The sequence below is a fragment of the Sylvia atricapilla genome, chromosome 15, assembly GCF_009819655.1.
Source record: "Sylvia atricapilla isolate bSylAtr1 chromosome 15, bSylAtr1.pri, whole genome shotgun sequence".
NCBI lineage: Eukaryota > Metazoa > Chordata > Aves > Passeriformes > Sylviidae > Sylvia > Sylvia atricapilla.
In genome coordinates this window covers 15982435-15996886 of record NC_089154.1, presented here as the reverse complement: position 1 = coordinate 15996886, position 14452 = coordinate 15982435, and the positions used below count along the sequence as shown (strand labels likewise).

General features: G+C 45.3%; 1 protein-coding gene across 21 annotated transcripts in view; it reads right to left on the bottom strand.

Moving 5' to 3' along the window:
* Window positions 1-629: 629 nt before the first annotated feature.
* MAPK8IP3 (mitogen-activated protein kinase 8 interacting protein 3) overlaps window positions 630-14452 on the bottom strand; it is a 62257-nt gene continuing 48434 nt past the window's right edge. For 20 of the 21 annotated variants that reach the window (XM_066330365.1, XM_066330366.1, XM_066330368.1 and 17 more), the window contains 13 exons: window positions 13452-13617; window positions 12824-13009; window positions 12044-12227; window positions 11128-11247; window positions 10782-10862; window positions 10045-10112; window positions 8813-8961; window positions 7780-7951; window positions 7566-7679; window positions 6297-6335; window positions 4575-4754; window positions 4174-4317; window positions 630-3220 (listed from right to left, as the gene is read on the bottom strand). In XM_066330365.1, the coding sequence (XP_066186462.1) occupies window positions 3099-3220; window positions 4174-4317; window positions 4575-4754; window positions 6297-6335; window positions 7566-7679; window positions 7780-7951; window positions 8813-8961; window positions 10045-10112; window positions 10782-10862; window positions 11128-11247; window positions 12044-12227; window positions 12824-13009; window positions 13452-13617 (1725 nt within the window). In that variant the 3' untranslated portion in view covers window positions 630-3098. The remainder of the gene's footprint in view (window positions 3221-4173; window positions 4318-4574; window positions 4755-6296; window positions 6336-7565; window positions 7680-7779; window positions 7952-8812; window positions 8962-10044; window positions 10113-10781; window positions 10863-11127; window positions 11248-12043; window positions 12228-12823; window positions 13010-13451; window positions 13618-14452) is intronic. The other variant, XM_066330386.1, reaches the window with a different exon arrangement.

The window sequence follows — 14452 nt, the reverse complement described above, 5'->3', positions numbered from 1 at the left end:
ATAAGGCTAGGAACGTGTGGCCCCAGCCAGCAGGAAATGGCTATCATCAAGCAAGGAGCACAAAGATTGGTATGAGCTACCTGTATGTCCATAGGGTTCCTCACCAGAGGCTCCTGAAGGATTAAGATGCTATGCGATATGAAGGCTTTTCTTGTGAGTTAAAAGCTGGTCCTGTGACAAGGAGCAGATCATGTGCCAGATCTAGTTCTGTGGGAGAATCAGTAGTGTTAAAGGTATCACCAATGCCTATGGGACTGTGAAGTGCCACCCTGTACAGTGTTAAAAACTGACTGACGTATTATGCCTGGCAGTTCACCTGAAAGGGCCACCCTGACTAAAGTTGCAGCAAGTCAGAGGTGAATGCTTTTCTGCTCCAGCTTCTATTTCTGAAGTTGTGCCACCTTATATTTCCTTTTATTTCTGCCACTGGTACAAGCTGCAGATTGCATTATTGCTTGCTGGACCAGCCCCTTCTGCTCCAACCCTGTGAGCCATCCACATTGCATTTTTTGCCACTGAACTGCTCAACAGGGAATACTTGGAACTGCATTCCCACCCTTGCAAGTGTCCTGTTAAAGACTGAGCAGCAATCCCAGTGCCTTCAAAGGAACACAACAAACTGCCCAAGCTGATGTTAACGTGTTTATTACATACAGAACAGATACGGTTTGTTGTTGATAGCATAGGGGACAAAGCACGGGAATGTATTCATACAGCAGGCTCTTTACAGAATGCCATCTTCAGACCAAACAGCGGAGTTTACAGGCCTTAAGACACTTTTAAAAATCCTTTTGTAACATACAAGATACTTTACATACATCACAGTGGAAATATGACAGAGAAGCGTACTGAAGCCAGTCAGTTCTCACCTTGATGCCCAGCAGCCACCTCAGGCCACAGGAGCTATCAGCAGAGGCTGGGTCTTCCTTCTGCAGCTGCCCCTCTGGGCCATGTGCTTCTCTTGGAGGAAAACATGGCATTGAGCTGGAAAAGAACCTGCTGGGAGATTTCCTCGTGTAGTTAGGGCCCAGTGGGTGACAGAAGACCAAGTGCTGTCCCTTCAACTGCTCAAACCAGATACAGAACAGTCAGTGGTACAAATGTTGCAATTCTGACTTTCTTACAAAAGTGTTGACAGAGCTATGGAACTGAACCCTACCAGGGCTGTTTTTTCCCTTCAACTAGCCCAAATTCTGAAATCTGTCTGGCCCTAACAGATGAACTATTACATGACAGTGGAGTCTGTGCTCTAACTGTTACATTGTTAACTTCAATGCACTCTGTGTTGGGATCCAAAGCAGTCTTCCTAGCAGAAAGTGTATGGTGAAAATGAATGAGAAGCCTGGCACAGTCAGCAGTGCCCCAGCAAAATGTCCCTGGTGAAAGGTCCCCCAGCCTCCAGGTGGTGGCTCCAAGTATCCCTTAACCTTTTGCCAGTCACAGAGGATGCCTGGAAGATGCCCTCTGTCTGGATTCCTGCCTTGGGGCGGAGTGGTGTGGTGGGTGCATGTCCCCAACACTGTTCACATGTACCATGGGCACCACTGTGGATGACTAAGGCCTCTGTTCACCAGAGATGTCTCTTGCCTTCTTGCAGGGAAAATGTATGCCTCAATCCTTCCTGAAGTGTAGATACAAAAGCTGTTTGTATCTTCTGCTCTGTCAGGAGAGACGCCACATGTTAGAGCCTCCCCTGGGATTATGGCATCCCTGCAGCACACCAGGACCTACAAGCCTGGTCCATGGCAGCAAGCACAGGACACAGTGGGGAGCTTTTCAGGAGATGGAGGCTTGCCCAACTGTCCCCATACTGTCACAAGGACATCTCTGTGAACCCTGGAGTGCTGTAAAGATCAGGGAAGAAACAAAATGACCACTAGGAGCTTCCGAATTCATCACTAGCAAATGCAACTTGCCCTAGTCCTGCACACCCAGAGAAGAATATTCAAGGGACACAGAATTTGTCCTTGTGGGACAGTGTCAGAAAGGGAGAACACACCATTGCCTCAGCACTTGGAACTTCCGTATTCTGCATCTAAAGCTCAAAACCACTCTCCCTGGCCCCATTTTTTGCTGCTTCTTTTGTAAGCAGGATGTACATTTGAGATCACTCAGCATTGCTTAGACAGAAAGGGCTATTACCACTTTTCTTGGGGGCTGTCAATTTTTTCCAGGAGTCAGGAATTTGCAGCATTTCAAACTACTTACTAGTATAGTCAGTGCTTGTGATGTTAGGTAAAAGATGTCAGGAATCTAGCCTCAATTCCTTTTTCTGTGTGACATCAGGTGAGCCACAACCTTGCTGCACTTGTCCAGTCTTTCCTAACCAACTGCCAAGTCTGTTTTCCATCTCTTTGTGAAAAGAGATCTCATTTCAGCTGATCCTAAAAAGGAGACACAGCCTTGAGATGAGGCAGTCTCAATGTGTTAATGCAGAACTCACAGCAGCAACACCATCTGCTCTTGCCTGTCTTTTAAAAGTCCCCCACAGTAAGGGTGCTACTGCCTTCTCCACCCCCACAGCTGAAGTGCTGCTTAAACCATGATGCTCTTTGGAGGTTTCCTTGGACCCTTGGTTGCTCTAAATCCAGAGGATGTTATTCTGTGCTTAAGGGTGAATAGGGCTAAGATGAAGAGTCCACTGGTGAACTAGAAGGATTTCTGCTAGGATGCTGTGGAAGTGATTCACCATCATTGCTTTGGCAGGGAATGCCTGGGAACACACTTCTTTCTCATGCAGGTGGGAGTGAGGCAATCTGCCCAAGAACCTGAGCCACCCCCCCGCTCTAGCTGCCCCTCCTGACACTGGGCAAAAGTTTCCCACAGTGCCTTCAAGCTTACTTCATGGTGTACTGTCATTTCTCTCATTTTAGATGCCAGCTCCAGGACAGAACAAGAACCTAACCACGCCAAAAGCATACGGGCCCAAGATGAAAGCTGCGAGTTCAGAGGTTCAAGGGGGTCACAGTCCAAGGCAGGAACTGTTGCAGTTGTCCAGGGTCAGTTTCCAGCAGGAGTTATAATGCAGGCATTCTGTATGTACATCGTGGCATTCAGGCGGGAGGAGGGACACTTACAATGTGGGAAAAGAGGAATTCTCACTCAGGGATGTATGATACTTGCCACACAATAATGTGGCTCCGTTCAGCCTTGGAAAGTACTGGCTTCACCTGGGTGGCATCTCCTGCATTCTCTTCTGTCTCATCATCTTCCCCATCCCCTGAAGAGAGAACACAGAGTAAAAATGTCAGGAAAGAAAATGCCATAGTGCACTGCTCTGGAATACTCCAAAGAGGCCAATACCCTTTTCAGAGTCCCAGCAGTCTGATAACAAACACTGTGAGCTGAGATTTTTCTCTGTGCCTGGAGAACATTTACAAGAACCTCATTCTTTTCTGAAACCAGACTGCATGGACGGGACAAACTAGCTGAAGCAGCAGCAAAAACCACTCTTCTGTTCAGGGAAGCAGAATTTTACACACAGAGCACCCTCAGCAACATGGGTGATGATAGTGGGGCAGCAATGTTTGGAGCTAGTGGCACAGATGAGTTTGTTCTTCCCAGAGCCATTCATACTGATGTATCTTATGATAGTTTTCATATATTTGTAGCTTTGTAGATTGCTAATGCGTGGCTGTAGCTCCCAGTACTTTTCCTACCCTTTCCCACTACATTTTACAACAGTAAGCTAACCTTCTAACACATTCCTGAAATAATATTTAGTCTTGCCTCTTTAGTCAAGTAAGGACATACTACTTTTTAACATATATCATAGACATAATTAATGTGGGGCAAAGCTCTTGAACCAACTCTTCTAATTGGACAGTATTTGTTTAATGCGCTAATTTAACTTACGAAAGTGTACAAGTCCCTGTGTATATTGCACCTGGAGGCCTCCAGTTAAAGACCATCTTTTATATTACTTCCTATATTAATATAATCTCAAAAGTGTGTTGTTTTGTTCTCGATTTTGTAGGCATCACTGCAGCCACAAGACACAGGTTGACAGCCTTGTGCTGTGCAAAGAAAATCCTTATTTGCTCTCACAGCCAGATGCAGGAGAAACAGTTGAGGGCTTTTCTCCTTTGGCTTCCCACAGCAGTGAAGCCTTGCTCCATTACTACAGCTACGCACCCACTACCTTTCCAGATGCCTCCCACCAAGGGCACTTACCAATCCGGAAATCGATGTACCCTTCTCCTCCACTCAGCACCAGGACGTTCTTTAGCTTCTGACCCTCAGTCTCAGTGGCTGCTGTGCTGGGGTTCTCTGAAGGGCTGTCCAACACACTCCCATTCAGGGTCGCAAGGACATTGCCTAGGAGAGGACAGAGGTCCTGTCAGTGCTTCTGCTCAGCTCCCACACAGTTCACACGCACACAAACGCATTGTGCAGACCAATTTTTTTCTGCTAGTCAAATCTGGCAGTCACTCCAGTTTAAACACAGATGTGTGAACCACAGGAAGTGCCAGCCATGGCCTGGACCCTAGTCTGCTGCAGACCAGCTCCAGCCCCTGTTACAAAAGGGATGGAGGGAGAAGCCCCTACTGAGGGAGGGCTGTGCACGTCCTTACCAGGCACAGAGACGAAGAACTTGACAGCATCACGGTGACCATGGAAGCAGAGCTGTGCCTGAGCCATGGAGCAGTAGGGAATGAAGCTGCTGGCCGATTTGTCACTGCTGTCATCACCATACACATGGATGACCCCACCGGAACGGCCGCCCTCTCCAGAGGTTGGTGAAGTTTTGTTGGCTGAAGACAGGGAGCAGGAACACCATCAGTGATAGCTTTGAGTCCCCTTTACAGAAGGGACTCAATCAAAGAGAAAACTCGTAAGCTGTGAAAGAAAACCTTTAAAGATGCAGATCTCTTTAAAGGTCTTTTATGAATGATGTGATGGACAAGACCGTACCAGAGAACACAGTCCCTCTCTTTTAGGCTGGGGAACACTAGACTGGTGTCACCAGGAATGATCCTGTCCAGCCTCCAGAAATAAACTGTCGTCCTAGGATCAGCCTTGGTCTTTTGTAGCTGGCCAGGTACCCAAAGTGTCCCCAGAAGGCACCTGGAGGACAGTTACTGCTCTGCATTACTGACATTGTTCGACTTCCAAGTCCTTTGCTCATGTTCACTCATGAGTACATATGCTACTGAAAGCAGTCTCTGGGTCTGGTGAAGTTTCTCAGCCCACTCAGAGCCATCACAGAAGTGGAGTGAGATCCCTTCTCATTTCTTGATTCAGCCATGACATTAGATTGTCAGCTACTCCAGCTACTTTCAGATGCTCGCCATCCAGAGCTTCCAAGGGGCCTGTATCCTTCATGACCAGGCTCCAAGAATGTGTTTCCACTCACTAAGCAACAGAGACCAGTGCTCTGAGCTCAGGGTGGGAGATGCTTGCCTTCTGCATGCACCCACATCAGTGCAACCGGAACAATATTAAACCAGGCAGCTTTCAGTTTTCTGTGAGAGAGGTTGATTGCTTCATTAATTATGTGTAGTTCTGTGTTGTAATTTCAGTTACATGACTTGGACAAAAGAGACTTTTCCCTATCAGGCTCAAAGCAGGACAATAGGACAAATACAAATACTTAGATGGAAGAATGAGAGTTAGTGTGTGTACCACACCTGGCTTTTTACTGCAACTAATATCAGATGCTTTAAAAGGAGGAGACACATGTTGATAATTCATCTGGACAGCCCCATGAATGTCTTTGAATGAGAAATAAGCCCCTCTAATTTCTGACCCTGGAAAGGCATGAATTTGAATTCAGATCCTGCCTTAACTGGCACAAACCTAAACAATTCTTCATACTTATCAAGTTCTCTTGGGTTCAACATCTTGTTTGACGACTTACAGCTGGCAGGTGCCACAGCACAGCCATTGGCCTGCAACTGATGAAAGAAACATCCTTGGAAAACAAAGGATGACCAAGGGAGACCCTGGAAGAACACTCTACTCCTGCTTCCTGTGTCTGACTGAATGAACCTTTCCAGTCCCCATCTTGAACTGGTCTACCACAGTAAGGGAACCACTGCTGAAGAATAATTATTCTTAACACAAAAATCCGGAGAGATCAACAATGAGATGGAAAAAAAATGCTTATAGCCGTGGGAAATGAGGATATTTACAGGACTGTCTCTGGTTGCTTTTCTCTAATGCAAGTTAAAAGAGTGATGAGGAAAAAAGGATGGAGACAAGTTGAATGACAGAATGGAAAAGTGGGAGAATGACTACATAAGGAGATGTGTGCAAAAGGAATTACAGCTGTGGAGGGGAGGCAGTGGACTTACCCCGGAGCCCAAGGAGTTGGCCACGGTGGAGGACTACAGCTAGGCACAGGCAGGGAGTGGGAACACAGAGGGGCACAGGAAGAAGTGACGGGCAGGATGGGAGAGAAGAAAAAGTTGATTACTGGGAGATAATTTGGGGGCAAGAAAAATAGTATAAAACCTAGAGAAACCACCAGAGAAGTTCCTATGAGTTCATACTAGCACTGTTCATGCTCACTTTGCTCTTTCCATACGGGGACAGATGTGGTATCTGAGGTGGGAGAGGGACCATGTCACAAGGATCCACTGCTACGTTTTTAGTGAGATTTTCTCGCTTACCACATTTATTACAGGAACACATAAAGATAACACAATTGGTTTACAGCAGGGAAAAAGTTTAGTTTTAACTCAGAACAAGGACAGCAACCTTAAGAGAGAATGGGCTTCAGAAAGGAACTCAGAAAAAAGACCGAAGTTGCAATGCATGAGCAGGACTGTGTCACTGCCCTCCTGGTGTTAACCCCAGGCACATCCAGCTTCACTGCCCACAGAGGAGACAATCTCAAACCTGATTTCCAGGAGGATTACAAGAGGTTTGCTCTTTTTACACAAGAGGTATTTGTTTCTCAGCTTTCCTGTGAGCATTGGTGAGAAAGCATATATTTGGTTGCTTTCTGTTGAAAGCAATTGCAATCAGCCTCAAATCCTATTTCCCCATGGTGATCTGGATAAGACCTTCAAAATAAGATGCTGACAGGCAGGTACAGAACAGGACTAGTAAGAGCTCCAACTAAACTTCCAGCTCCAGAGATTCACCTATTTACTCTTATTGCTAGGTCTCCTCACAGGCTGGACTTGGTGTAGGATGCCTACTTCTACTTGACTGATAAAGCTGAGCCTTAATCTGAGTAAATGGAGCTTTTCTAAGCTTACTTTCTGGAAAATACTGTTATGGAGACATTTAGATGACTAGGCCAAAATAGGATTTCCAGGGAAATCTTCCTGGTGACTTCTCACCCCATGGCCTCCTTTTGGAGACTTACTACAATTCCCAAAGCTTTGTCTCTTCTGTTTCACAGTAGCTACAGAATCAGTTCACATCACTCTGCTCTGTGAAGGTCCAGGGCTGCTCACACACTGGGCTCTTCTCCCTGAACATGGCTATGATTAAAGGTCAAATGTCAGGAAAGCATTAGCCTGCCTGAACTGCCTGTCACGCTGCACAAATAACACCTAGAGGCTTCTTTTATTTTGGAGGATGCAGAAGTACTTTCAATAAATGTCACTTACTCTCAGTCAGGGGAATGGAGATGACAACACCATTGCCGGTGCCCACCCAAAGGCGGTTGCCAGCAATGAGCAGGGCTGTGATCCGCACGAAGGAGAAGCCCAGCTTTCCAGTGCCTAGGAAGCATGAATGAGAGTTGGTGAGTCGGTGATGACTTTGCACAAGGTCTGCTTCGGGAAAATTCTGTCTTGAGCTCAATAAGCAACAGACCCTCACCCAGCATCTTGCTGACGTAAGGCTCGATGTCGACGTCCTGCAGATGTTGATGGCTGTGGGCATGGTAGAGCCTCAGCGTGGAGTCCAGGCGGATGGAAACCCACACTCCATCTCCAATCCATGCCAGCTGTCGCACCTGGCTCTCCCGACGAGGATGGGCATCAAAGGATTTCTGAAACAGGTGAACCAATGTGAGTTCACAGAACTTTTACCATTATCTATACTCCAGACATACATGTACTCAATTTTCAACTGAGATCACTTGTTTGGGCTCCAGAGATCTTGAGAAGCTGTGTTAATGCCAGCTGATCCTAGCAGTTCACTCCTGTACACAAAAAATCTTTTGCTTGAGCAGCTGTATGGCAGCTTTGCAGAGTTGATGGTTTTTTCAGACCACTTCAGGAGCAAGAACATTTAGATGCCAAGAACTTTCAATGTACTTGATAGAAAAGGAATAAATTCCAAAGATCAAACTGCTTTGGCTCACTAATGTGAACTTCAGATCCATCACTTCTTCTCTCCTTGATTTAAATTATTTCAAGCATTCTCAGATTTGTACCAACACCACTGTTCTGATTTTCACCCAAAAGGCTCTAAACATTGTCTTTTCTTTAGTGGGATCCCTTAGTGTATCTTTAGATCCACTTAGTGGATTCTTTAGTGGGGTTTACTAAATGTACTGTTCCTTTGTGCTATATTGCCTACAGAGAGAGAAGCATCAGATTATACATGAAGAGTTGCTGTAAAACAAACACCTACATTTGGACAGTACATGGCCTCATAGACTCTCTAGTAAAGGCAAAGAAAATTGTCAGTTTAGACTTACTGATAGAATTATGCTCTGCAAAGGGATGAAGGAACAAATATCCCCTGGCAGATTAGATCATAACATGACCCAGACTGTCAGTTTTGGTCTTTCAGTGAGCAATGACAACCCAAACATTCTGAGTTTCACACAATGCAGCAGAGAATACCTGTAAGAATAAACACATCACAAGTGTCTGCATGCATAGACACATATGTGCTCTCTTACCTCAATCTGCATTGTCTTCGGCTGTATAACATGGATTTTGTTCTTGTAGCCACACCAGACTCTATCATAGACCACAGCCATGCAACGGATGGAGTGGTGAGTGTGGCCAAGATCCATCAGGTGGTAATTACTGAGATCCCACTGACCATCTGAGGTGAAAAACAAGTGTGGAAAGATGCATCTCCTTCATGACATGAGAGCATACAACAGAATCCTCTACCTTTCCACATATATTTGGGTATACTTAGCTGATACTCAAATGCTCAGTTTGCTTATGTCTGTGACCGTCCCATAACTCCTGCTTGGGGCACAGCCTTACACTTACAGAACATGAAACAATAAAGTTTAGTTTGGTGTGACAGCTCTCGAATCAGGCCAATTTAAAGACCCTTTACTGCAATGAAGTGAACAAGTTTCTCTAACAAGTACAACAAAACCAGTGGGAGAAGAGGAAAGACAGCTGAACAAGACTATGCAGAAACCTAAAAGGAAATGGGACATGCAGTCTTTGTGGTGAGGCTACCTCACATCAAAGACCTACAACATAATTCCCCCAAAATATCAAATCCAGGAGAAGGAATCAGATTTCCCTTCTCTCACTCTTATTTTTAATTAACCAGGCAGATATTGTGTCCTTCACAGGACAGGAAGCCTCTTTGTCATGAGCTCAAGCCTGACTATTGACACATCAAAACTGTTCCATCAGAAGTAAGATAAAGCTTCAAAGGTTGAATCAAAATTTGAACTGCACAAACCCAGAAATCTCTGTATTTCTGCTTGTTAAATGAACTGCTGCTCAATGAATAACTAAGTTCTTTATATGCCAGCCTTAGTCACACTTAGCAAATTCCCGTGTGCTGTCAGATGTGAACACAGCTAAGAAACTGCTCAAGACACAGGGAAACAAAACCCACAGCAGTGAAGAGGACCAGAAATTGAATTTATTAAGTGTACCTCAAACAACTGCACAGCCTGTATATTCCTTAAAGTGTCACATTTACTCCACATGTGCTACACAGCACACACACACATTTTTGTTCAGAAAAGCTCAGAAAGTGGTGTTAGAGTACACCCGGGATGGCTTAGGATAGCAATTATGTGTAAAACAGATATGTGTTTTAAATTGGTTGTTTGTACCCCAGCAGCCAGCAACCTTCTCACCTCAGAAGAGCGCTTAATCTACTGCTACGCTTGCAGCCAAATTTTGTTTTATCTATTACATTGATTCTTACCTTCTCCCCGGTGGAATATGGCTAGTGTTCCATCTGCCAGAGCAACCAGGACCCTCCCTTTCACATGCCTGAAATAATAGAATAGTAAATACACAAAAATGCCATAGAAGTGAGGTATTCAAAAACTTCCCTGCCATCCATACACATCTTTACATAGTTTCCAGAATTCCCAGTCAGTTTAGCATTGCAAGAACATCCTGCAAGACATCACACCTCTTACCTTCACTGCAGTAAGATCATCACATCTGTAAATTTTCTGTTGAGGAAATTCTTCTCCTTCACAACACAAACACCATCACTTTCATCAAATTCCCCCTGACTTAGCCCTCAGTGAAATTTTGCCTTTCTCCTCCCCACTTACTTCCTCCTGATATTGCTAGTCATGTATTCACTGAATCGGATGAGGACAGCAACTGAGCAGAAAAATGGGTTGGGTATGAGGCTTTCCCATTACAAAAACTTTGGGAAACTTCTCTCACAAAACAATGCACTTAGGAAAGCAGAGAAAAAAATTTTGGCTACAACATCCTTGGAAGTGTTCAAGGCTGGGAATGTGGATGGGGCTTGGAAGACATCCTTGCCCATGGCAGGGAGTTGAAACAAGAGGATCTTTAAGGTCTGTTCCAAGCCAAACCATTCTGTGATTCTCTAAGTCTATGACAAAGCTGCTAACCCCCTCTAAAACATCACTGAGGTCCTGAACCTTCTCCTCCAGATCCCTTGGAACACACACTTACACCAGGCTCAGCACAGAGTCCTTCAGCTTTATTGAGTGCAGACACTTCTTCCAGTTGGACACAGCCGAGTGCACGTAAAGCCTGTGAGAGAGGACAAATTGGGGAGGGTTAGCAGCAGGGCCCCACACATTCAGCCTGCCCAGGTTTCAGTCTTCCCTGCTGGTAGGAAAGGTGGAGGTAACAAAGTGATGTGTTAAACCTCTGAGACTATGGTGAGCTGAGCAATGAAATGAAGAATGAAAACCTTCTCCAGAAACAAGCAGTGAATAAAAGGTGTGGGAACATGAAAAATAGAGCCCAGAGCAGGAAGGTGACACAGAGATCTGCCAGCCCAAGGGGAACACACCAGCCATTCTGAGCTCCCAGCCACATGGTGGGGGCAGCACTGGTGCAGGTTCCAGCATCCCTGGTTGACTCCTGATCTGGCAGTGTTGTGCTGGGCTCCATCTTCAGCTGCCCATTCTCCCTAAAGAGGCAAAAGAAACGTGTTAAGAGATTTAGCAGCAGCAGTGCACACAATGCCCACCTAGGCCCACAGCCTGGCACGCACAGACAGGCATAGGCCCTTGAAGACACAAACCACTTCCTTCTCTTTGGTAGTTTTCAACTGCAAATCTGCAATTTACAGTATTTCCTCTCTCCTCCCCTTACAAAAAACAAACTTACTTCAAATCTACAGACCCTGAGTGTCAAGCAAGACTATTAAACAAACATCATTTTCTCTGTTCACTTCCAGCTTCAACAGAAACAACTTAGAACAACATGGGCATTCAGGAACAATCTGTAACCAAGACTTCCACCTTGTTCTTTATGTCATCACATCATCTTTGTTTGTCTTAAAAACTTATGAGTGGTGGATATGCTTTCTTGGTTACTTTTACAGTATATCAGAGGTACTACTAGAATAAATCAATCAAATCAATCATAATTTCTACACACATACCAGTAAGCTCCTTCTTATAAATATGAAGTGTACATGTACTTTAGGAGATCTGCCTTAACCACTGGTCTAAATTCATAGTGAGCGGTCAAATATTTGCATTTTAACAGATGACCCAGTCAGCTGCAGGCTGAGCCATGTCTGTTTTCATGCCATTTTTTTCCTTCCCTGTTAATCCATCTATAATACTGCTTGGGCACGAAACTGATAGAAGTCTGACACCTTATCAGAACATCTGGCTGCTCCTCTTATCACAAAGCTTATGAAAACAGAACTGATCAGTAATAGAACAGGAATATTACTCTGACCCCAGCCCACCTACCCGTTCTGCCTGGGTGCCTGGCCTGAGACAGGGTCTGTGAACACGTGCTCAGTGAGGGGCCCGGGCCGGGCCTGCATTGGCTCTGCCTCACTGGCACTGCTCTCTGGTACCTCTGTAGCCTCTGTTGCCTCCTCAGTAGACTGAGACTGGTTGATCTTCCCATTGCAGACAGGAGCCACCTCACCTGGAGGACAATGAACAGTGTGAGACATCCTGAAGAATGAGTTGGTGAGTTAACTATACAGACATCAGGCTGTTCTTTAATTTATCTTTCCTTGCCAAACTCAATCAAGCCCTGACCCTGTGCCACAGACACAGCAGCTCATTCAGTATCTTCTGCCTGGATGGGAAACAGACAATACTTTGAAGTGAGGCCTAATCTGTGACTAGCACAGCACAGTACAGGAAGGGCTCCAAGGCTGTGTAACTACAGTATGGAGTCAGCAAGGGCAGCAGTATGATTTGCGTGTGAGCTTAACTGGCTTCCCTAGGCTCAGGGAACAAAGCAATCAGAACAGCAGCACCTGTAGCAGGGCAAACATCTCACATGCCCAAAATACTCTGCTGTGTGACTCCCGCAACCAGGCTGCAGCATGTGAATCAGAAAAAAGGAGGGCTCTAGAAGAAATGTACCAAAAGGGCATTTGGTACTCCTATATCATAGTAACAAAATTCTGGATGCCTCTGAAGTGCTTAACTTGGGGACCGGCGGATGTGGCTGTGCTCATACAGGACTAGGTGTAATTGAAATGTCAGTAAGTTTTACATCCCAAAACTTACTTTGTCCCTTATCCAGCACAGGCGTGTCCCCACGCGAGGAACAGTTGCTTCGTGGCACATTGCAGCGGGTTGCACAGCCCACCAGCGTGATCCCTGCCAAGACACCATCTGCTCCAGCTGACTCTTCGGGATTCACATCCCCCTCCAGGAAGATCTCGCCTGGAGGATAGTCACTCTCACTGGCCGCTGAAGGGCAAAGAACAGGTTCTCATGTAAATCAAGCAGTCACTGCAAATTTAATGTAGCTGTACTCCTGAGGTCACTCTAATGATGGGAGATTCTGATCCTTAGGGTTCACCACAGCATCCATCAGCAACCTGGTCCACAGCAGAACTCCTCATCCCTAGCATCAGTATCCAAGGCAGGTACGGAGCCCGTCCATGCCAGACAAGGCTCACTCCTGCTTCCAAAAAACACCCTTTGTGTACCAAAGGAATGACTTACTGAACATTGAACATGGAAGGATCTCCACAGAAAGGTCCTACAGGAAGGCAAGACCTGGGTTATGATTTTGGGGAACAATTACAGAACACAACAAAGCCCAGGGGTCAGTTCCCAAGTGAGGATGTCTGTTACTCCTCAGTGGGGCAAGTGACCCTGTGCAGACCCCAGCCTGGGCCACACTCACCGGGGATGCTGGAGATGCAGAGCACATGAGCGTTGCAGACAGTGAACTGGTCCACCACCGTGCCAGGCTGGTTGGCATCAATGATCACGACTTTACTGGTTGACAGCGTGCTAGTGAGGATCCAGACACGGCTGGATGTGGCATCCATCTCATGGAGCTCCTTTGCCTTCAGGAGAGACACACATGGACACGATCAGCACTCCTCTTGGATCAACCTGAGCCTAACAGTGCTTGGCAACATTTACACATGGTGCAATTTATTTTAAATTATATATTCTAATCTACAGTAGAACTATAGAATATTTTTTTCTCTTTTATGTAGTTGTCTCATCAGTTATATTTTAATTTTTATTCATTTAATTCCATTCATGTTGCAGCACTAGTATCCAGAGTACTGGCCAAAGACCCTGTCTGACTCCTTAGGGCAAGAGCAATTTGGCCACTAATTTTTCTGTTGAGATGTCTGACAAATGTATCACTGAATATTCAGTAATCCAGAATGCCGTGAGTCTGGGATGCATCCAATTGATCAGCTTAAGCAAACTGGTCTCAGGAGAGTATAAGGCAGCAGTGTAAGACAGGTGTGGAGAAAAACCCTACAAACCCGACAGCATAAAATATCGTACTATTATCTGCAAATTACACCTTGGTCTTTTAAATAGGAAGAAAACAAAAAATCAGTTCAGACTACCAAAAACCAGAACTGGAATAAATCTCAAAAGGCCCAAATGGACTCATGGACTCTATTCTTTTAGCAAAGCTTTGCCTGAATGTATTCGTTATTTTTTTAATTTAAAATGATGAAGGCTAGGTAATCTTCCTAGCAACCTCATCAAGCATTTACTTGGCATTATTAATTAGGATTTTATTCAAAATCACACACACTTCAAAAGCAATAGCTGGAAAACTTAATACTGGATGATTTGTCCCAAATCACACCAAAAGTTATAGAAGAGCCAGCACACCATAGCACTGCCTCACAAGTACAAGAGCATTTTATG